This window comes from Phaseolus vulgaris, chromosome 1, assembly GCF_051622355.1.
Source record: "Phaseolus vulgaris cultivar YP4 chromosome 1, ASM5162235v1, whole genome shotgun sequence".
NCBI lineage: Eukaryota > Viridiplantae > Streptophyta > Magnoliopsida > Fabales > Fabaceae > Phaseolus > Phaseolus vulgaris.
This window is the reverse complement of record NC_143498.1, coordinates 2,205,833-2,229,594: the sequence shown is the minus strand read 5'-3', so window position 1 is coordinate 2,229,594 and position 23,762 is coordinate 2,205,833. Positions and strand designations below refer to the sequence as shown.

Sequence of the window (23,762 nt, the reverse complement as noted above, 5' to 3'; positions counted from 1 at the left end):
TAATATATTTAATATATGTATAATTAGGTATAATCTATCAAATATTATCATCTCATCAACAATAAATATACAATGTTTAAATGTTTTTGTTCTCGTCAACAACTCTCGGTCAGATCTTGGAACTTGTCTCTGGATCAGATCTTGGAACTTGTCTCTGAGTCAATTTTTTGGTATTGTAACTTTCAAATGTTTAAAGATCACAATAAAGTGAGAGTAACTCCACTCTAACAAGACTACGATGTCTCAAGACCCTTTTATAACACTAATGAATAGTTATTCAAAAATTCGTAACAACATAATAATTTTTTATATATAATTTCATGAAATATAAATTACTAATTATTAACTTGATGATATATTCATCAACTCTCATTATGTTTATATATATGGTTGAATATATCATTAAAACCTCAATATATAATAAATATTCACATAATGCATGAACAACTCTATAATATATACCTCTCCTGATTACTACTTACCTAACATAACATGTGTAACATCACAATCATATCAATACAATTATTATTTACAACCATAACATGTTTCATTCAATACATAATCTACATAATACAATATTTCTCAATCACACTTGCACTTTACACATAGGCATTCTCAAATAAAATTACCATCACAATTTTCTATGACTGTGATTTATGCTTCTAGATACTTAGAAATTTATGAAAAAAACAACCTTATTTATGACTTGGAACTAACAAAAATGACTTTTGCTTTTAAAATATATATTTTTTGTTTAAAATAAATATTTTTAAAATAATAATATAACCTAAATTGAAAAAAAAATACATTTCATTTCACTATAATAATTGTATTAATTTCTCACTTTTCTATTGAATCAAATTATACTATTGAAAAATGGTATAATTTAATTTCCCTAAAAAAATTATCTTTTATTTCCAACAAAAACGGGTAATAAATAAATAAATAAATGTTAATTGATTTTGTTTTTGGGATAAAACAACATTATAATATAGTACTTATATTCATTGTGATCTCTAATTTGAAAAATCCTTAAGAATAATTTAAAAGGTGTTGCAATAATTGAGGAATGAAACCAATGGTTTATTCTGCAAATAGTTGAAATATGAAATAAGCGTGTGTTTCACGTTTGAACATCCTTGTTCTTGTACTTGATGGAAACAAACGATATCAGGTTTTTGGCAATTAATAACACAAAAAACAAAAGGAAAACGTGACATTTTGTCATCTACACTAAAAAAAGAGTGGTCATGCCCAAAAGCACAACATTCACCAAATTATACTCTCTAAAAAGTCCACTCCATTTGGTACATGTTCATATTCATCTATAAACTACTTATCAAAAATTTGTATTTCTAATTAGTGGTGTGTGTTCATTCCACTAGATAAGAAACCACTTTTTATATATATATATATATATATATATAAAATAAAGTTACATATGTGTTGAAAATCTCACATCGATAAAAGATTATTGTATTTCATAGTATATACGTGGGTACAAACTTCATTTTATAATTCAATTTTATGAGGTTCAGTTAGACTTATAGTTCATTTTCTAATATGGTACCAGAGTCATTTCAAGTTTATCGTAGTGAGTGTTTTTTGGACTTATCAGACTATCTGCTATCAGACTATTATTGGACCGTCCATAATATATAATCTCACACACGAGTTGGCAGTCTTGGCATGAAAATTAGAATACTACAATAATATATATGTGATACAGACCTCACCTTATAAATCGGTTTTATGAAATTGAGTTAGACTTAAAGTCTCGTTGTTAATAATACAATACAATTAAATATAAAACTAGTAATAAATTAATTAAAAAATTAAATTTGAAATTTAATGGAATAAATCATTTTAATATTTAGTAATAAGTTTTATGAATTTTGTTAAATTTAATCAATTAATTTTATTATATATATTTTTTTAAATTGGTATGTGAAAAAAATATACACTATTTATAATTAATTATTTAAATAATATTTTTAAATAACTTTGCAATATTATTTTTAATTTCATAAAATAGTTACTTTATAATTAATTATTTTCATTTTTATTTATTCTCATTCTTATTAAATTCTAGTTAAAATTATTTTAATAATTGATTATATTATCTAACTAATTTGTTTTTATTTATTTTGTAATATCAATAAAAAAATTACAAATTTCCTAATTAATATTCTAAAATATCACATATTTTCTATTTAATCCTTAAATTTGAATTATAAAAAATTTGAATGCTTAAATTATACTGTCAAAAAAATTAAAAGAAAAATCATATTATTCAATAAAGAAATGAGAAACACCCACTCAAATATGTGTTTCATTTTCATTATTATTATTATTATTATTATTATATATATTTATATTTATTTTGTTGCAGAAGACATATTAAGATTGCTTTTTAGTATTCATTTCTCATAAAAAGGTTTATATTACATGAATCATTTTATAAAAACAAATTAAGCTATAAGACCTTTTCAAATTTAAGTGATATAAATTTGTAGAAACTCTATCAATTTTCTAATTTTGTATTTTTACCTATACATAAACTAATTTAAATTTACAAAAAAAAAATCTATAAATATTTACTCAATCCGAACAAAGATAAATGTTTAACACAATCACATATAAAAATTACTAATTAAACTGAAAAAAGTATATCCCAATTAATTCGTATACTTATTGTCTCAATTTATTATACACCTTAAATGTGTTTCCGTGTTATCTTTAACGAGGAAAGTCTTTTTACATGGTGTGTAAAAATATTTTAATATGTTTTCCTATTATTTTTCAGTAAAAATTTTCTCTTTAGATAAAATTTTCCTTTTCATAAATAATTTTATAACGTAATATCCTTTTAATATTTTTTATTTATATTTGTACAATATTTTATTTTATTTTTCTCAAAATTGTATGTAGTACAAACACTAATACGATATGGACACCGAAAGATGTATAATTTCTAAATTGTAGGACAAAAAGACACAAATTTATATATTTTATAATTATGAATAATATAAATTGACAATATGATTTATATACACAAGTATGTTTCAATTTTTGTTAGAAGAAAGATGTTTTTCATGACTGGTTCAAAATGATTTATTTCTTATTTTTATAATCATAATAAAAATTTATACAATAAATTTAAGTTTTTAAAAAGTTAATATATTTCTTATTTTTAAAATTATGTTAAAATTATCTTTAAAATTATTAAAAATCTAATAAATATTTTTCGAATCTGGTAATATCATCGGTATGAGCTCGCACTAGTAACAGTGTATTATGATTCTCCGTAAATTTTGGTTAAATATTATTAATTTTCTGATTGATTAAAAAGTTAAAATACGTGTAAAGTAGTGATTGGTTGAAAGATTAATGATATTGAGTTACACGTAATAATTTGTTTGTGAGGATTGACACGTAAAGCTGTGGCAGAGAGACAGCATATGATTCCATTCAAAAGTTGTTACTATTATTCCCTTACTGTTTAGAACATAAACTAAGAACATTACCATTTTTCAATTGGAACAGAATCAAAGACAACATAATTTAGCATCCTTTTCTGTCAATTTGGTTTTGTTTCTGTGGTTAGAACTTGGGAGTAGAGGCTGCATTCCATTTTTCTCCCTTTGGAAGAATAAGGTACTCTTTCTTCTTTGGATTGTGGTCTTAGTGTTTGATGAAATGCTTGACAAGATTTGCATGTGAAACAGATGGCACTCACTTTGAAAGAGGAGGATGCAGCTCATTGGGTTTACAGAGGAGAAGGAGCTGTTAATCTTGTGCTCGCTTACGCTGGATCCTCTCCTTCTTTTGTGTGTTTTTTCTTTCTTTCTTTCTCTTAATTGTTTGCTTGGATGAACCCCAAACAAATTTTAATGTGCATTTTGTCTGTGTAGATTGGGAAAGTGATCCGCTTACGTAAGGCTCCGAAGAATGGATTGGAGTCAAAGGGTGTGAGTGTGAGGAATAGCATGGCTTTGACTCCTCTAGAACGTGTCCTCTGGAAAGATGTGGATCAACTTATTTCCTCTTCTGACAAGGAAATTGTTGGTCAAGTATATGTGGAGCATGTTATGAAGCCCTTACTTGGTTCCAACTATGTTGATGCTGGGGTATGTATGTATATAGGCCAGTGACTGTTGCATTGTCTCTCTTCTAGATTTTGTCAGAAACCCATAAATGAAAGTTGTTTTATTGACTGAAAGTGGTAATTGATATCATCATGTGTTGGAGATCATTCCTTGACTAGTATGTGACAACATTAATTATAGTATTTATAAATAGACAATTTTCACTTATTGAACTTGCATTGGGATTTAGTGAACTAGCTTTTGAAGATTGACTTAGGTCTAAATCCTAGCGGTGACTAGGAAAGTGTGAACCATTGTTCTAATTACAGAAACTAGAAAAGCTAATGATTATCACAAATCATGGAAACAAATCAATTTTCATCATTATCATGTTTCTACCCACAGGGTTTCCAAATCTGGTACTGGGAAAATGACCTTTACGCACCATTTTAAGATAGTTATTGCTAGTCTCCATTCTGATCAATTTTGCTAAAGATGAAAATGGGTTTATTGAATTGATTTCATTTCTGGAATGAAGTGGTTAAGATGTTGAGTGAGAAAGTTGGAGATTGTGTTTGTGATCCTTGACCTATGACTCTTTGGTATTTGTTAGATGCACATCCTAGTGACCAGGGAATTCCTTGAGTTGGTTGAGAAGAATATTACTGGTCAACGTCCCGTGTGGCGAGTTGATGCTGCCCGGGTGGATACACATTGCGATTTTGGCCTTCTCATGTCCGATCATTCACTTTTTGCTCATGGTAATGATATGTGATCTTGCTTCAACCTGTTGACATTTTTCTGTTTTTCCTTTTAAATGAAATATCTAATATGTAGTAGCACTGTATCATACCTAGCTGAGATATTTTTAGAAAGTAGATTTTAAGCTTAATTTAATCTCACAAACTTTAAATTTAACTCAACTGCTTATAAGATAAAGTTTGCAATCACTTATATACTACAATTTAGTCATATCTCTAGTCAATTTGAGATTTCTAACAAATATCATCAATTTCAAATGTGAGAAGTTAGTACATAAACTTGACCGATGTTTGAAAGTTTTGTATTAAGCTTCTTGTTTCATTTCAGGTAGTCCAAGACCTAGCCCCTGCTTATCTGTTGAGATAAAGGTATAGTCTCCACATTTTTCTCTCCTTAAATAATACCTTAGTTTAAATTGAATATCTTCATCTCACCTTCATCCCTTTCCTCTCAGTCTTTCTCTTTTGCTTATTTGTAACAATAACTTACATTCTACCTCGAAAAGTAGCCCAAATGTGGATTTCTTCCACTTTCAAAATTCATATCTGAAGGAAATGCTATCAAAAGGAGAATAACTCGATTTGAAATGCACCAAACACTGAAATTTCTTCAAGGAGAGGTACATCCCACATAATTTTACATTTTGTATTTATCCAGTGGATGCATGGTTCATACTTCTTGTTTTCATAAGTTCCTGGTTCAGCTTTTAATTCTGTCTTTTTGATTGATGTTATGACTGCCTATGTCAATTTTTTTTAGCATTAAATCTGAACTAGAAATTCTTTGAATATGTCTGCAGATATCACGGCTAAGTGAGTACAATCCACTTGATCTGTTCTCTGGATCCAAGGAAAGAATTAAGAAAGCTATTAAAGGTCTCCTTACAACTCCTCAAAACAATTTCCGTGTATTTTTGAATGGCTCTCTCATACTTGGAGGCCTAGGAGGTGTTGCAAAAAATACAGATATCTGTATTGCTAAAGAGTTTGAAGATGAGCTTAAGTCATTCATTCAAGTTGATGATGTTCTGCGCACAGAGAACTTATTTACTCTTGTTACTGAGGCTTTGCAAAAGTCAGGAGTTCTTGATAAGCTCCTGGAGGTTCAGAAGCTTGATAGCATTGACATAGAAGGAGTCATTCATGCATATTATAACATTACTTCTGAACAGTGCGTGGTGTGTAAGGAATTGAGTGAAGAACAGGCAAAAACATATGCCTCTTTGCATTCAGCTTCATTTGATGAAAGCTTAAGAATAGTAAAGGACTACCTGATAGCAGCAACTGCAAAAGACTGCAGTTTGATGTTGTGTTTTAGACCAAGGAATGAGGAGGATTCTGGATCGGTGTACAATAATGTATATCTTGAGTCAACTAAGCAGGCCTTTCATTTTAAGGTAGGCAGAAATCTTTCATTATTATTATTTGTTGGAATTTTGGGTGTATTATTATGCTTGCATGAATCCGTTCGGTTCATTTTAAGATAGGCCTTTGATTTAAGGCCTTGCTTGGGGATAACGAGGCTTCTCAAAAGCTGCTGGCCTGTAGGTGTATATAAACATATACTGCTAACTATGACTCAGAATTCTTTTGGTGAAAATAGTAAATTTCACCTTGATCAATAATGGGCTTGGTGAAAAGAATTGTACATGATTTGTGGTCTATTTTTATGTACTTGATTTGCATTACTTGAGAAAATAGCAGTTAATATCTTGTACTCATTGCAGTTATTCTTTGTTAAAGAAAAAACAATAGCAACATGTAAAAGTTGTCATCATGAATATCATAATTTGAATGATTGTTCTTAATTATCGTCTCCTTTATCCATAGGTTGCTAGTATTTAAGTTACTATTCTTTGTCTACAAAAATGAGCTTTAGCTGTAATTGTATACATTGAATATCTTAGTTCGTTTGCAATTTGATCCCTATTAGGTGTATTTTATCGACCTCGATTTAAAGCGCTTGAGTAAATTGAAAGACTACTATGAATTAGATAAGAAGATAGTGAGCCGCTACAGACAAAAGATCATAATGGATCAAGCAAGAAATGAAGGCTTGAAGGCATGCAATGGTAATATTTAATAGGTTCAATGGTGTTCTTCTCTTACTTCCAAAATCTTGTAATACTATTCAAGGTGAAGATGGAAACAGCTCGTGTTTTGCTTCATTACTCTCTTCGCTTGTTGTACTGCTATACAACTATCAATTTTCTGTATATGTTGGAGCTGTCAGATTCCTCTGTTTATGTATGTGTTTGTATTTTTATTATTCTTCCAGTCCTTCTATTATGTTGCTTCCTGAAATATGATCTCATGAAAATTAATCTTTTCCGAAAAACATATTTAGTGTTAGTATTCTGCATAGTGTGCTGATATGTTAACAACCATGCACCAGATTATAACTGGTAAAAAAAGAATTTTTTGCTGAAATGAAACAATTATGAAATTGTACTGATCAAATCATAGTTATAAACTGATATTTTTCCATTTTTAGTTGTCAAAGTAACATTTTCCTTCTGCATAATACTTTGGTTTTTGGAAGCTTGTTTATTATCATGATAAATTCTCATTATTGTAACCAGAGCAGCCTCTGCCTGCTACAGGGATTGCTGTAGTGGAGCAGTTGTAGCAGACCAAACAGCAGCAGTAACAATTCTAAAAAGTCCCTTTCAAGAGAGACATGGGGGTGTTTTGGAAAGATAAGACTGAATTCTACAGACAAAATAGAAGATGATTGATAATTCCTATTCAGGAAACTTGTATTTGACTTTTGCTAGTATTTAGTTTAGTGTTTTGTTGAGGATACTCATGACTTTTATCAATCTAGTAATATTTACTATTTACAAGGTTGATTTGGTAGTAAAACTGGAACAAGAGAAACAACTTGAATCAGCTGAGATTTAATTCATCATAGTGTGTCTATCTCATACACAAAAGTTAATTTCAAGCCATATATATTCATTCCATTTTATATTTATTAATTATTTTAATAATTAATTTCATCAAAAGCTTTTAATTTGATAAATTCCAGCTATTTTTGTGGAAGATGGCCTAAAATAGATTTCACTTCAAATTTGGTTACAAGTTCTGTAAGAAATATTAACATGAAAGTCCAAATTACCTCAACTGTAAATTAATTTTGAAGATAAGATTGAGAATACTGAATTTATTATTTTGAATATAGACTTGAGCACACACTCAATAATTAGGAGCCGATAGAAAATAATTTTTATAAATTAACTTACATAAATTAAAATTCGTTTATAATTTTTTTTTTCTCTTAAAAGTACTTATGGAGGAACTACTTGTAAATCATAAACTAATTCAATACACTTCTTTCATCCACATTCGACTCTTTACAATGGTTACTGAAATACTGAGAGAATGAATTCATCCAATTCTTAGTGCAAATGACAAAGAAAAAACTCTGTTTATACTATTTCTACATGATTATTTTTGTTTAAAAATTAGGCAGAAAAATAGTGAATGAAACAAAATATAATGCAGAAGTTATAAAATGTGCCCTCTATCAGTAATTAATATAAGTTTTGTAGTTAGATGATATAGAAGATTGCATTGACAACAATGTTAAAGATCTCATGACTTTTATACAATCTTAAAGTGTAATTTCTACCTTACAAAATTGGTTTTCACTCTCTCACGAGTGAGATTAGATGTTTATGGGTGGTCCAATAGTGGGTGACACATTAGGTCCAACACATACTCTCGTTAGGATAAGTTCCTAATGACTCTCATATCATCTTAAAAAATTGACTTTAAGCCGAATTCAACCTTACAAAACCAGCCCATTAAATGAGATTTGCACCCACTTACATACTATGAATTGACATTATCTCTAGTCAGTGTGATCTTCAAAAAAACCATTATCACAAGTTTATACAAAACATGATCACATATTTATATAAAACATGGCATATTCTTATCTTAAAAAAAGTCCTGACTCTGTGGCTTGACATGATGCTGTGCAGGTAAACATGGCATATAATCATGCTATAAATTAGGTTTTGTCTCCTATTCATGTACATGTTTCTTAACTCTCTTGTAATTGTTAGTATTTATTATGAACATGAAGTGATTGTGCTTCATTTGTCATTCAATTTCCACAAGAGTCAAAGACACATGCTATGAATTTACTGGCAGGTGCTATTTGTCTGTATTCAGTTCACTTGGGAGGGCATAGGTGACACCAAATTAAGTTATTTTCTGCATTTATCACTGGTAACCAACCACTGCCAGCACTTACAAAGTGACACTACATTTCAACCAAACTTTATTTATGTCATACACTTACTGATAATTCAGCAGTCAAATTCATGTATATTAAATTTGGGTGAGAGAAAAGTAGACGTGTAAGCAGAATTCCATCATATAAGAATTTTGTGATGAAAATAGACAAGCCATATTGAACACAAAAGTACTGTGCAGGTAAAATATACAAGCAGGAAAAAAGTAATATATATATATATATATATATATATATATATATATATATATATATATCTCCATCAATCTGCCAAACAGCTCCGTTCTGTACAGTTATCTCTTCACCAGCAAAACTTCTTTTTCTGCCACAAAAAGATTGGACTACTTTTTTAGGAGTTCCGAAGCAAGATAGTACTAACTGTTATAAAAGATATGCAAATATGTTTACATACCGCGAATTTACTTCTTTCCTTAGTATCTATATATGCCAGAAGTTCTTCTTGTCTGATCAAAGCTTCGTATAAAGCCTGTTTAAGAAACATAATACATTAGATTTTATACATAACAGTACATTACAATGCCGTGAATATGTAATCAACAGAAAAAAAGCAGGTTTAAAGTTTGTTTTAACAAGGACCCATGATATGAAAAGTCTAAGCTAAGAATCATGTATTGGAAATATGGTAGCAAGTCAAGTGCATTGCAAAACATTTAATCTCTAGGGATATATTATTAGCATGATCAACACAAGTTCACATTCACAATCAGAAAGTTACATACACCTGAGCAGGCCAATTCAATGGCAAATAATAACCAAGCATGCAAACCCTTTTCTTAAAAATTGAGACTTGGAAAAAGAAGAGTAATTGTTAAATGAAAAACAGTTACCTTCTTTGTAGCAATCAGTTCTGCTTCCAATGCATCCACACGGTAAACAGCAGCATTCAGAAGCTCCTCTTTCTCATAGGGCATCACATTAGGTTTTGACTGTAGCATGTCAACCTTCTCTTCAAGCTCACCAAGGCGTTTCAAAGCAGATGAGACAAGTTCTGTCTTTGCTAATCTAGGAACAGGTGATGGGGGACGAGATTCTTCCTTGGTTATTGAAACAACAGTCATGTTGGGAGTATTTTTGGCAGAATCAGATTCAGTGTCCTTTATTCGCTTAGGCACATGAAATGCTAGTGAACGAGCAATAGTAAAGATGGCAACAAAGAAGCCAACAACGACAACCCAGATATGTGCACACTTTCCACCAGATTTTCCAGTCCTCAACAGGAATTTTTCTGCAACAAGTACATTACAATTTCACTTCTCTATCTAGGATGCCAACAACCTTGGGAAGTAAAATTAAAATCCAAATCTAAATTCTGATACCTTGCAAGATTTGTTCAATTTATGTAAATGAAAATGTACTAATTTCTCACTTCTTATAAAGAAAAACTTACTTTTTTGCCAATTGTTGAATATTTTGCATTAATTTTCTAATGCAGTATGTTAGAAATCCCACATCGACTAGAGATTAAGACATTTCATGGTTTATAAGTGGGTGCAAACCTCACCTTATAAGTTGGTTTTATGAAGTTGAGTTAGGTTTAAAGTCCACTTCTTAATCCAGTGTATAGACTCATCAATGAATCCAAAATGTGTGGGAAAAAATATAGGGAATATGCATTAAGTCTCCATCTAACCTGTTAAGCTTTTCTTGTTATCAGTTGTTACTTGTTTCTCCTTCCATCCAAGGTCAACAGCCTTGTCAACCACTGGAATAAACTCATCATACTCAGAGAAACCGCCAGAAAGACTAGCCCTACCAATCAATCTTGCCTGGGAAAACATCAAAGTAGTTGTATTTCAGTTACTGCAACATTTTTCTATCTTGGGACAATGCCAATGTCAGGATGACTTACTTCTTCATGGACAGGAGTTAACTTAGGATTTGTGTAATTTCCACTTGCTTTGGGAGAAGTGATATCTTCAACTTCAGATCCTGATTCTGCTGTTGATGTATCACTACTTCTTATCGGCTAACAAGATCCAAAACAAAGAGTTGATAAGAATCATAAAATGTCTAAGAATGGATGGCTAAAAATACAAAGAAAGAGCTTATAAGAACTACAAAATCTGAAGAGTTTTAATTCATGAAGTGTCTAAAATGGCTATACCATTGGAAAGCATGCCTTGTCACATTCAATAATGGTGCCCTCATCGTTAGAAACCGTTACTATTTGCCTTGAACATTGCGCTTCGCCACTAAGAATCATCTGCATGCACACAACTGTTCTAGCTGAGTCACACATAAGCATAATAAAATATTAAGAAGTGAACTCTAAGCCTAACTCAATCTTAATGAATCCAAATTATGAGGTGAGATTTGCACCCACTTATATATTATAAAATGCTCTAATCCTTAGTCGATGTGAGATCTCCAACATAAACATTTCGTGAAAAGCAGAGTCTAAATATTACATGATAGGCAGCAAACCTTTAATATATTTGGATCCTGCCATGGACCCTTATCAGACCTCATACAACCACCTTGATCAGTACAAGTGCAACTACCACCTAGAAATTCAGGCAGCTCACTGAAAAAACACACAGATAGTCAGAATTTCCAAATGACTATACAAGTTGATTGATAAGTACATCATTTACCAAAGATTACTGAATAGTTACCTCGCATCAATAATTTCAAGTAATTTGTTCTGGAACTTGTTTCCAAGAACCTAATGGAACATTGAAGTATCAGTTAAAACTGTACCAATAAGATTATCTTTGGTAACCGTAAGAGATTATTATTCTTTGAAATCCTAAAAAAATCTACAACAGAAAGAAAAAACAAATCACATAATTAACACGTACATTTATCTTTGAAGTGGTTTTAGGATCAAGAAATGATTTCACTGTGTTCCAAAGCAGCTTAAAACCAGGACCAGCATTGATTATATACATTTGACATAATGTCTGCGCAGAAACTTGGACAGGTTAGAAGAGATAGCAGTACAATAAGTTCAGAAACCATCAAGAATTGAAAACCACCAAAATAAAAGTAGTGACTAAAGTTGCATACTTCGGGATAGTAATCGCCATCAATTTTCTGCAGCCGCATGATGAGTTCCCGTGCAGATTTGGTTAGGTTTTTGAAACCCTGAAAGCATAATGCAGCATAGTAAGTAACCCATGGTAATTATCAACTGCAATAAATTACAATAGTGGAAGGAAACATTGCAGACCATTTAGACAGACAAGACAACCTACCACACCATGAACATCCAAAATGGTTGTGCTTGAATCTATATGTCTCTTTGCAGCAATAGAACATGCAGGAAACTTAACAGCAAACGTTTTCTCAAAACCCTGCACATGGTATCTCAAATACCTTTCTATGGTAGTCACTTGCATAAGCTTACTGGGATCAACTTTGCCTAACCTTTCAATATAAACTGGTCTTCCATCCTTATCCACCCCATGATAACCATGTGGATAGTACTGCAGGACTTCATTCAACTCAAAGAATTCAAACTCCTAAAGATAAAGACAAGATACCCGGAATAGTTTATATCATTAACAATGAATGCAGAAAACAAAAATCTAAAGCTGATCAAATAAAAAATGATCAACCAAGATGAAACCAAACAAGTTAAATATATTTTTTAATTAAAATCACTCACCTCCATAATCGTATCAGTACCATACTCTTTCCTCCATTGGATCATGTTGGCCCACATGTGCTTTGCTTTCTCAACATCAAATTTCCTTGCTTTCAAGAATCTGCAACAGCATCAGTTAACACAAGTTTTATATTGTTCTCAAAGAGGCAAACAAACCATCTGCGTTAGAAGCATGATATTGTGAATGTGCAAAGATACCATTTTATGTAAACAAGACATGCCATGATCAAAATGTTATGATCTTTATGTGTAGTTTGAAATAATGAAGGCCATGATTAAAAGTTAAAAGCAATCTATAATAGACGAGTTGTGGTTACTGAAAGCATAACAAATTAACAATATAAGTGATAAGGGGCAGCAACCTGAGTAACATATGATAGTCATCATGTCTTGATGGCAACAAGTTATCCGACATAAGTGCCTGTCGAAAAGCATCCACTGCTTGGAGCTCCTTAACATCTCGAACATCCTCAATGGAGACCGAATTGCTTCGGCTGGCGCTCTTCCTTCTGCTGCTCTTCTTCCTAAGAGAATGCCTGAACTTGCTTGAAGCATTGATTGCTTTCTTTTTCAAACTGCCAATCCTCGTTCTCCGATCATCCTCTGAATTCTCAAAATCCGATCTTCTCTCCCTCCTTTCATCATGCCCAGAAAACCCCTCAAAGCCTATCAAACAAAGTTTCACCACAATCCTTTCCAATTATATTCCAAAGCAGAATTAGACGCAAATTCACAAGTTCATAAGGCTTAAGCTTTAAATTCTTCATTACAGCCAAATCCGAAATCAAACCACCACAGTTCTACCCAATTGTTAAGTCTATGTATGTTGTATTGGGTTAGTACTGAATCAAATTCAGCTTAATTAAACTATAATAGAAGTTGATTTGGCTTGCAGATGAAAACCCAAGATGGTTGAATCCGTAAAGAGGTGATCTTTTGCGTTGAATTGAGAAAAAATGCGAAAAAAATGAAGATGGTACTCACAGGGACGTGCGAACCGATCAAGCGGCCCTGACATGTGAAGAGTGTTAGAAGAATATGAAAGATGTTTTGTGGTAGAAAGAAAACATAAAAACGAAGGCCCCAACAGTGAAAACGAATTTAGTGGAACAGAAACCTAAGCCAGAACCGAAAACCAGAAAGATTACAGCAATTATGATGTTTTAGTGAATTGGACAGAATTTGGTTTAAGATGGATAGAAGATGTCGGCAGAGGAAAAGAAAGATTTTGTCTGTGAAAAGTGAAAAAATAAAAATGGTTTCAGAAACTGTAAATCTAAAGTCAGAGAAGGTTGCTGCCTCCTCAGCCACCCAGACAGTCAAATTCATACAATTTATTATTTAAACGCTTCTGCACCCAATCATTTCTCTCATTAGACTCTTCAATTAAATAATTATAGAGAACATTTAGCATAAACACAGAAATAAAAAATTGATAAGTTGATATAGAAATGTGTATAATTTTTAAAATATAAGAAATAAAAATACGTATAATTTTTAAAAGTAGGATATGAGATACAAATTTATATATTATATAACTATAAATTTTTTATTTTTTATTTTTATAATTATAATAAATTTTAGTTGGTTAGAAAATTAATGTATTTTTTTTAAAATTGTGTTAGAATAATGTTAGAATTGTCAAAAATCTAACAAATATTTTTTAAATTAAATATTTCACCGATATATATTCTATAAGTATCGTATGAGTATAGATTTCCGATGTGTCTGAACCTTCGTAGGAAAAAAAACATTAACATCATTTATATCAGCACTGATAATTATATTATGGTTTAGGGCTTTCACCGTAACAACCAATGACAACAAAGAATTTGGCTTATGAAAAGATAGGATTCGATTTAGTAATAGCTAATTAATTTAAGAAATTAGATAAATTACATTAATAATGGATACCATAAATATTCTTTGATACTGACATTTTTAGATATGATAGAAAAATTAATTAGGAGATGGCGTTTCGGTTTCGGTTTAATAAGTGTTTAGTTTAAATTCACTTGAAAGCAACGAGAGAAAGTTTAAATCTACAAGTTATTGAAATAATCTTTTTATTGTTTTACATATGGTAAATTCTTTTAGGATTTAGATACCTCATGATTCTTTCAATGAGGTCAATATTTTTCATCATACAACTTGTTATACGATGAAACTGAAAGTCTAAGTTGTCGATCATCCAGACGGTCTAATGATCTCTTGGTATAAACTAACATTCACGTCACATCACAGGTAAAGGATATTAATCTCAATTAAGAATTATAAAGCAGGATTAAACGTCCATTAGGTTTGACTTAGCCATTCTGACATTTATAGTGAAAGGTAATGTCACTCTGAACCCTGAACTAGATCACTCATGATGATCTCATCTAACTTGAGCGGAGTATCCTTGCAGGTATCTTTCTTGAACATCCAAAAAGAGTAATCAGAATTGAAGAGAAGACTGCAAGAATTCGATAAGAAACATTTCGGATAAATTGTAAGAACACAACCTATTTTTTTAATTTTGCATAAAAAATATAATTTGCCATTTTAATTTAAAAAATATATTATATTTATTTATGCAATAATGTGTATGAAAAAATAACGATGCAATTGAACAATCATTTTATAAAATAAAAATGTGATATTATCTGAAATTATGAAGGCATGAAACTGGGATCTTGTGTTATGGGTTTTGATTTTGGGGGTCCTACGAGTGTTGCATTATTAGTCAGCTTGCCTTGTTTTGAGGTCCTATAATCTCTAACTTGGCGCCAATTCGCCTTCGGTGCGGTGGTGGTTGGCTGCTCGGTGCTTCCTCGTCCGTTTTTTGTTCTTTTCTGTGGTTCACTCATTATTTAAATTTCATCATCTATCACTCTATGATTGAGATTGGGTAGCATAAAGTGTTTGTAATAATTTTTATACTCAATTGAATTGAAAGGGCACTCCAATTATTCTAGCATAAGAAATTGTAATGGTAACATTATGTATTCACGCAATGTTTCCTTTTTGGTTTTTTCAAGTCCACGTAAAGATAGCATTCAAATTAATAAATCGCACAAGTTGGGACCATGGACTTTCCTTCAACCGTAAGGCACTTCGCTTGCTCTTTCTAGAAAGAAAAAACACTAAATATAATATAAGCTTAATATTCTGTTTGTAATGAGACTATTTCCTTCTTTTGGAAGTATTAACTGCACTGCAGTAAATATACCTACTCAGCTCTTACATCCACATTTTAGGTTGTTGCAGAGTTAAATGGAAAACCATTGAATATTTGTTTTCAGCACATGCAGAGTGAAGCAATCTAATCTTGCTCCTATTTTGCACATTATAATTAGGATTTATTGTCCATAGTGATTGATTGTTGTGCGTAAAGAATCACGGGATGGATGGGGTAGAACAGAAATGCATTAAAAAATTGTCTAGTACCTAGTCTACTTAAAAATAGACCAAATGCAGAAAAAACAGGGAACTGAGTAATATATTCACACTAATTTATCTAACCATCCCAAATATTTTAATAACACAGCGAAACACATCAATGATGCATCCCGTGGATTAAAAAAAACACATTACATAACATCTTTGGAGGATTGAAGCAAGTCTGAGAAAAGCAGGGAAATGTTGCACGTTATTGCATTAAGATTAATGTTTAGGAATATTTACAATTATTCACAGATAATGTAAGCATTTATAGAGCGAGGATGGGAGAGACATGACCGCAATCAGCTCAGCTGTACCAGAACCCCATCGCCATTCTAATATAAGATTGTATTTACAATTACAGCATTCAGAATCTGCAACAAAACACAAGTTGTCAACGTTCATTGAAGATGTTCAACGGAACAAAAAAGACCAAAAGACGGCTCTGGATATATTCTTTCACCAAACATTAATTTGTCATGTCAAGTAAGTGTTTCGAACCTGTTTTTTGTGTTTTTTCCCGCCCTAAGTTGATTAAGTTTGTCCCTGAACAAAGCTGGGGGTTGCACAAAAAACATGAGATGTGTAAGTAACATCAGAGGCGTACAATTAATACTGTAGTCAATAACAAATGTAATGTTGACTCCAAAAACATGTTAAGCTTCACAAGTATATAAAAATACAAATGAAAATGAAATCTATAAATGCTTAGCAAAAGCATGCTCTAGTGCCAGGGGCGTATGGCATACAAACTTGTTTTGATTAAAAGTGATGGATACCAAATGGTGATGAGAACAAAGAATTAGGAACCACAGGTGTTACTTACTAATTAGAAAATGTCATGATTTTAAGAATATTAACATGAGAGGATCTCAGCCAAGAGAAAAAATTAACTAGCTGATGCCAGTCCAACTAATAAGGGCAAAAATATCAAACCGATGCCATTGAGTAGTGTTGGGTCTTTCTAGTGAGATTCACTAGGAAGATTCCACAATGAGACCATAGTCAAACCCAACACCACTCTTTAAGACAATGGATTTGTGGGTCTTCTTCCTTATATCTGTCTTAACTTTGTCACTTCTACTCAATGTGAGACCTAGACTCAATTGGATTCCTAACAACTAGGGACATGTTGGCTGCCACTATCATCAATCACATACACCATCCAGAGCACTTCATGCATCATACATTTAAAAGATATACCTCAAAATCATTAAAACAAAATAATAGATTAAAGAAAAAATAATAGCAATTATTACCAGCATCTTTGTAGCGCTCTTCACCAACAGCTTTCATCATGTTGTTCAAAAGATTGAACTCCGTTGTCTCAACACAAGGTTGACCATTTGGCCTGCAATTATCTCCTTTTAGTGAGAAGATGCCTCATCACAAAGTACTAATGAAGAGAAATATTCCAAGATTTTTATTTTCTATAAATAAAAAGTACCAAGAAAGGAAACTACACAACTACAGACAATTCAAATTGCCTTATAACAGTATTATATATTTTTCACAAACATACCGGTCCATTTCAGTGAATAATCGGCCATCACCAGGAAGCTGTGTTGACAATTTGCCTGATTCAATCACTCTCATACCATCACTGTATGCCAGATGCTTGTTGACTTGTATTGGAACCTACAACATATGTAAACCCTTAGATTTGGCCTTCAATCAAAACAATCCAGAAGTGGTTCAAGAATACGAAACTAGTATAATTTTGGGATTTGATAACATAGCCAACAGAATGAGATTTAGGGGCAGTTACGGCAGTTGTTAACAGAAAGTAATTACATATTAAACAGGTTGAATAGTCCCTGGCAGTGGTAATTATTATGTAATATCTATAATATGTATAATTTATAACTCAACAACAATATTTTTTTTTTATCAGCAACTCAACAACAATATATAAAAACCCATTTTTTGGTGTACATTCATTAGAACATTTTTACCTTTATTTATTTTGTATATGTAGAAGTTCACCTTTAAAAGTAAATAATTGCAATACACTTTAATTTTAAAATTCAATAAACAAATTTTTAATTTGGTGTAACAGCAGAGTGTCCTATTAGAGAAACCACAAAGTGATTAGACACCACTGCTTGTGTTTAATATCTTTCATATCTTGTAAGCTCAATCATCTTTTTCTATCTTACGTCTTTCATCTCTCTGTTTTCGTTCAAACAACTTCTTTCTCTTCTCATTAGTGTCTTTATCTTATTTTCATTTGTTTCTCTAATAAATTTTATTGGTTCAACAAAAATTAAAATTGCACTACACATTTTTTATTTGAAGGTAAACCCAAAAGGCATAAGTAAGTTTTGCTTCCGACACCAGTTTTTATGAATTATATTTATTTGTAATTTGCATACTACTATGTAGAAGTTATTAGTAGAACTTAGAACAAAGATTCTCCACAAAAGTAACAGACTAACCAACAAAATTAGTAATTTTCCATGTCATTTGCTCTTCTTTTTACTATTTGATTTATTATTGAAAATATTGTTTTCGAATTATTTTACGTATTCATTGGAGTGTTTTTTTTTTCTGTATTTGATGCAAATTTTGAATGTAGATTCATAATTTTTCCACCACAGTCTAGGTTAAAGAGACAAATAACATTGAATTACTATAATATATAGCAAATTTAACGCAATAGAAATGCAGACAAACAGGCCATCCTGTGTTTCCTCTAGTTAATCATGTTGGCAATTTAAGACAGTAAGTTGGACTGATAACTCTTTACTGTGAGAGTCTATGACTTGGGAGTAACAAATTCTGCTGTATTTAATGTATTCTGTGATTTAATATTACTTTAGGATTTGGCAATAATTAAAACAACCCAATAGTGAATCCAAGGGTAAAAAACTGCCTCCAGAACTACCCTTTCTAATAATAAAAATGTCCAAAAAAATCCTGCCAGCACTCATTTTTTCTAAAATATTCGCAGGGGGGGAGGGATGAACAACTACGAACCAAACCAATAAAATGCAATATGATGCAGGTGATTATGTACTCATACACTGAGTCTACGACTATTACCTTGCATCTTATTGCAATATTGATGGCGTCTGAAGGCCGTAGATCAAAGCTCACACATTCTGCGGCATTTCCAACCTACAGCACATATAATTCAACTGTAATATAACATTTGGAGCAATTGTTCATATTTTGAGTTGGGAAGAAGAGGAAGAATGCAAAGTAAATACCTTTGTAAGATATAACTGGGCAAAGTATGCCTCATGAACTCTCCTGGTAACTCTGACAAGTTTAACCTGTAGAAGCAGGAAATGACAGAAGTTGATTCTTAATTTTATGGAAAGAACACAAAACAATCAGGTTCACGAGTAAGTATAATGATAAACAGAATCATACTTCATAACCCATCTTGTCAATCATCTCCTTTACTACTTGATATAAAGTAGGCCTAGCCTGATACAGCAACTAGATAGTTAGTAACCATGGGCTATATTGCATAAAAGCAAAATCTTTTGGATCAATTATTTGATTAATTACACATCTTGGAAGAACGAGGAAAATAAGTATTCAGAAGTGTGAGACGGACTAAGAGAACATACTATGGGAACATTGCGTATTGCTGCCATTAGTAAGACGCTTGGCATCTCCACTGCAAATAAAGATATTTCAGAAACTTACAACAGTGTGGATGCATGTAATTATCAAAATCAAATCCAAGAAAAAATTTCCACAAAAAATAACAATAAAAACATATAGGGAATTCGAAAGACATACAAACAATTATAGGGAGAAGTAGACCAGTCCCATCTTCCATCTTCAGTACAATAGCAGGATGTGGTGCATAATCTGGAAGATGTCCTCCCTGAGGATTGTTATGGACGCATCTTACGTGTCTTCCGTCCCTCATTTTTATTATGAAACCATCTGCTCCACTCTTCACCTCAACTAGTCAACAAAATCACAGAACAAATGTATTTCGTAAGAGCCAAATGGGGAGGAGACACCTTTCAATTAAGGTATACTTCAATACTTGTACCACCAAAGACATCTAACCATGCTATCTAGAAACAATGCACTACATTTATAATATCAGCATATTGCAATATTGATCGTGCCAACTTGAAGCAAGTGGACAGATTAATGCATAATGTGACAATTTTTTCTTTTGGCCTAAATAACTTTTTAGTCCTTATAATATAAGATTTTTTTCATTTGAGTCCTCTTAAAAAAATTCACGGTTTAAGTCTAGCAATTTTTTTTATTTCATTTTAGGTCATATCCATGTTGTTATGTTAGGTAATAATATGACTAACATAAATTAGACAATCGGCCAAAACTTTATCAGGAATTAAAATAAAAATCTTGCAATATAGAACATACCCACATAAAAATTTACAGTGATATAAAGACTGAAAGGGAAAAAAAATAGTTTACAAACCAAAAAAAAAAAACAATTCTATATATTATTAGGAATAAAAAAAGTTATTTAAGCAATTTACTGGTACAGATAGAAATTGTCGTTGTCAAACATACCAGCTTCAATCACAGTAGAGGTAACATATTCTTCATCATTTTCATTGAAATTACCGGCAGTACTTCCGCTGTCATTGGAGGGTGAGTTAAGACTACAATGCACCGTCTTGCACCTTGCCGTGTTTATACGGCAAGAAAGAAAACCAGGTTTAGCCTTAACGCCACCGAGACCCCAAAATTCACTTCTCATGCATCCAACGTTCATTTTCACCGCTCCAATCATCGGAATGCTGCAGAACGCTACTTGCTTGGCACGGACAGTAGGGCACACAACTGGTCCTTGCACAGAATTCATTCTCCAAACCTATTCAACTGGTGGTCCTGCACACACACCAACGAATAAACTACATCCGTTAATTATATTAAAAACAAGGTTATGACCGAATTATATTAATATCAACACGATTCTAATTAGGTAATATTAATTGCGATTACAAGACCTTAACCGAACTGATATTTGATATTTGGTTCGTAACTTAATCTGCGATTAGTAGAATTAGCGATTAATTAGAAGAAAAGCGTTAGTTCAGACCTGGAAGAGAAGATTTGCAGGTCTCTTAGGTCAACAGAGCACAACACAATCGCGATCGATCACCGCAACAAAGTGTTGTTGGAGCTCGCGATTTTCTTCAATTCGACAGAAACAGAAACAATCGAAAGAAATATAATTAAATTGCATTAATCATGGACGATAATGGATAAGATCGTGTGAAGAAATTTATGAGAAAAAGGAAAAAAAAAACGGAAGAGGAATGGAAGAAGGGATCGGAGAAGATAAGAGATTCTTTTGAGAAGAATACGAAAGCAAAGAACTGAACGTATATATACTGAGAGAGAGTGAAGGTGCAAATTACTCTTGTACCCTCCATTCGGTTATTCACTCTCTACTTTTTCTACGATAAAAGATAAAATAAAAAATAAAACACTAACCTCCACGAATTAGAATCTTCTCTTCAATGAATAGTCCATATATATATATATATATATATATATATATATATATATATATATATATATATATATATATATATATATATATATATATATATATATATTATTTTGTATTTTTTATTTATTAATTTTTTTTGTGAGGTTTTGCTGGATATTTATTCTCATTCTACAACATTAATTTCTGTCAGATAATTTGAATCACTATTTTTTAACAAATAAAAGCTTATAAGTTTTATTATATGATTTTTTATTTATTTTCTAATACAGCTTAAACGTTCATTTTTTATTTCAACTACTAATTCTCTAAATTATTTTCTCAATATGAGCTAAAATATCTTAATGCAACAATTCCATAAATTAATATATGCTGTATTTATGTCAACATGAATTTAATTCAAATTTATTTATAAGTTTCAAGCATTGCTTATATCATAATACGGCCATTTTTAAATATATTTTTATAAAATTCATATAAGTATTAAATTAACATTCAATAAATTTACAGTAAATCAGACAAGTACTTTTTAATGTCTCTTTCATTTATTTTATTATTAATTGTTAATATTTTATTGTTTAAATACTATTTATTTATTCGAAAATTAATATATAATTACAAAGCTAAGCTTAATATAAGAAAAAAATTCCCTTTTAAAACTATAAATTCAGCCTACATTATTAGAAGATAATAATGCTTGCATAATTAATCAAAAACCCATCTCCAATTAAAATAAAAATTGGATATTAACTTCAGTAATAAAATCAAAGATCATCACATATATTACATTTTGTCTAAAATTTTCGTGAAATTAATTTTATCATTAACATATTAATTTTAAAAGCTCGTAATTTAAAAAGATATATGAATATTAAAAATTCTGAATTATTTCTAATTAAACAATCTATAATTATTCGTTATAACAGAAATGAAAAAGTTACTGTTACAAGCCGAAAGGGCAATTTTGGGTTTTTCTACAATAGACGGAAAGTTTGAGTTTGGAGATGCCACGTGTCCAAACATCTCTCGCATGATGTGGATAAGGTGTTATGATCAGCATCGTTATCACACCTACTAAAATATCTTCTTTATTTTTAATCATAAGAAAATTATTTTCTTTTTTTCCAAAGCAAATCTCTTCTATTTTTGTTTCATGGTGGTCCATATATTCATATAAACTTTATCAGCATCAAATAAAAAAGAAATATTATATAGTTTACCTGAATTGATTTTAAATTTTATAACAAATATTTTTATGAAGTTTGAAAAAATCACAATAAATTTTAAAACTAATAAGTAAAACACATAATTTATTCCGAAAAAGAGACATCTTGTCATTATTTTGTTTTTTAATTTAATTATAAATTGATTTTAAAATTTAAAGTATTTATTAATTTTTTCTAATGAAGCAAACTTATAAATAATACATAAAATCGACGAGTTGAATTTGAGTCGTTTCTTATTTTACCATTCTTTTAATAAAACGCACACATGTATAACATTCTTCATTTTTATAATTTGAAAGTAAATAATTTCATTGATAAATACTATAATTTTAAAGGATAATTTAACCAATAACCTAGTTAATTCTGATTTAATAGTTTTAAAAGACAACTAATAAATTCTTTTTTTATCTAAAAATAAATATAATTTCTGTATTTATAAATCTTAATTGTATATGTTTGAAAGTTGAATGTGAAATTTGAAACTAATTACTTGATAATATTTAATTTGTTGCTTATATTAATATTAATATACTTTCTAACCATATTATCAAATACTTTTTAATATTTCAGTATAAATAGTAGACCTTTCACCTTCAGACTGTTTATTCCTGCACTTTCATATCTTCTTCTGTCACCTCCATACATAACATGAAAATACATTTGTATCCTTCTTATGTCACTCCATATAATAATTTTTGGATTATGTAATCCGGAAACTCATTTGAAAAAAGACTTATGGATTACATAATCCAAAAGCTAAATAAGACTTCCGGATTATGTAATCCAGAAATTAATCATGTATATGAAAAAAGACTTCCGGATTATGTAATCCGAAAGCTAATTATAAAATTGAAAAATAAATTTCAAATTACGCAATCCGAAATAGTATAGAAGGGTATTTTTGGAAA

At 30.7% G+C, this 23,762-nt stretch overlaps 3 protein-coding genes across 11 annotated transcripts; 1 reads left to right on the top strand and 2 right to left on the bottom strand.

The window, feature by feature from the left end:
- The first annotated feature begins 3,284 nt into the window (after nt 1-3,284).
- Nucleotides 3,285-7,699, top strand: LOC137816391 (inositol-pentakisphosphate 2-kinase). 7 transcript variants are annotated; one of them, XR_011081796.2, is made up of 9 exons: nt 3,285-3,657; nt 3,729-3,830; nt 3,915-4,130; nt 4,702-4,849; nt 5,178-5,218; nt 5,359-5,469; nt 5,650-6,246; nt 6,783-7,096; nt 7,453-7,699. XR_011081796.2 is itself a non-coding variant. In XM_068619509.2 (9 exons), exons 2-9 carry the CDS (start codon nt 3,729-3,731, stop codon nt 7,476-7,478), a joined length of 1,380 nt encoding a protein of 459 aa, XP_068475610.2. In that variant the 5' UTR covers nt 3,285-3,657; the 3' UTR covers nt 7,479-7,699. The 7 variants fall into 7 exon arrangements, 4 of the variants coding, with proteins under 4 accessions (XP_068475610.2, XP_068475608.2, XP_068475609.2 ...); XR_011081795.2 differs by having other exon boundaries at nt 7,437-7,699; XR_011081794.2 differs by having other exon boundaries at nt 7,432-7,699.
- A 1,428-nt stretch (nt 7,700-9,127) lies between these two features.
- LOC137816388 (phosphatidylinositol/phosphatidylcholine transfer protein SFH8) lies at nt 9,128-14,112 on the bottom strand. Of its 3 annotated transcripts, XM_090295981.1 has the most exons (15): nt 13,862-14,058; nt 13,729-13,755; nt 13,107-13,410; nt 12,745-12,844; nt 12,332-12,598; nt 12,144-12,221; nt 11,936-12,037; nt 11,750-11,799; nt 11,559-11,658; nt 11,239-11,337; nt 10,984-11,100; nt 10,765-10,900; nt 9,962-10,359; nt 9,526-9,600; nt 9,128-9,435 (listed from the first exon to the last, which is right to left on the bottom strand). In XM_090295981.1, the coding sequence occupies exons 3-15, from the start codon at nt 13,157-13,159 to the stop codon at nt 9,415-9,417; spliced, it is 1,596 nt and encodes a 531-aa protein (XP_090152107.1). In that variant the 5' UTR covers nt 13,160-13,410; nt 13,729-13,755; nt 13,862-14,058; the 3' UTR covers nt 9,128-9,414. The 3 variants fall into 3 exon arrangements, 2 of the variants coding, with proteins under 2 accessions (XP_090152107.1, XP_090152104.1); XM_090295978.1 differs by having other exon boundaries at nt 13,729-14,112; XR_016516101.1 differs by lacking the exon at nt 9,128-9,435 and having other exon boundaries at nt 11,239-11,351; nt 13,729-14,059.
- A 2,086-nt stretch (nt 14,113-16,198) lies between these two features.
- BBD1 (bifunctional nuclease in basal defense response 1) lies at nt 16,199-21,509 on the bottom strand. The gene is made up of 11 exons (XM_068619506.2): nt 21,215-21,509; nt 20,683-21,003; nt 19,924-20,094; nt 19,749-19,798; nt 19,546-19,602; nt 19,380-19,445; nt 19,213-19,287; nt 17,690-17,805; nt 17,427-17,518; nt 16,669-16,723; nt 16,199-16,541 (listed from the first exon to the last, which is right to left on the bottom strand). The coding sequence occupies exons 2-11, from the start codon at nt 20,975-20,977 to the stop codon at nt 16,535-16,537; spliced, it is 984 nt and encodes a 327-aa protein (XP_068475607.1). The 5' UTR covers nt 20,978-21,003; nt 21,215-21,509; the 3' UTR covers nt 16,199-16,534.
- Nucleotides 21,510-23,762: the final 2,253 nt, after the last annotated feature.

Coding starts and splice junctions, on each gene's coding strand:
- LOC137816388 (XM_090295978.1), bottom strand. CDS start 13,762: ATGTCAGGGCCGCTTGATCGGTTCGCACGTCCCT. Junction 12,222..12,331: donor TTTTGGATGTTCATGGTGTG/GTAGGTTGTCTT, acceptor TTATGCTTTCAG/GGTTTCAAAAACCTAACCAA. Junction 9,436..9,525: donor AGGAAAGAAGTAAATTCGCG/GTATGTAAACAT, acceptor TTTTTGTGGCAG/AAAAAGAAGTTTTGCTGGTG.
- BBD1 (XM_068619506.2), bottom strand. CDS start 20,977: ATGAATTCTGTGCAAGGACCAGTTGTGTGCCCTACTGTCCGTGCCAAG. Junction 19,603..19,748: donor CAATACGCAATGTTCCCATA/GTATGTTCTCTT, acceptor TTGCTGTATCAG/GCTAGGCCTACTTTATATCA. Junction 17,806..19,212: donor ATATTGCAATAAGATGCAAG/GTAATAGTCGTA, acceptor CATATGTTGTAG/GTTCCAATACAAGTCAACAA.
- LOC137816391 (XM_068619507.2), top strand. CDS start 3,729: ATGGCACTCACTTTGAAAGAGGAGGATGCAGCTCATTGGGTTTACAGA. Junction 5,219..5,358: donor GCTTATCTGTTGAGATAAAG/GTATAGTCTCCA, acceptor CTCGAAAAGTAG/CCCAAATGTGGATTTCTTCC. Junction 6,922..7,436: donor AGGCTTGAAGGCATGCAATG/GTAATATTTAAT, acceptor TAACCAGAGCAG/CCTCTGCCTGCTACAGGGAT.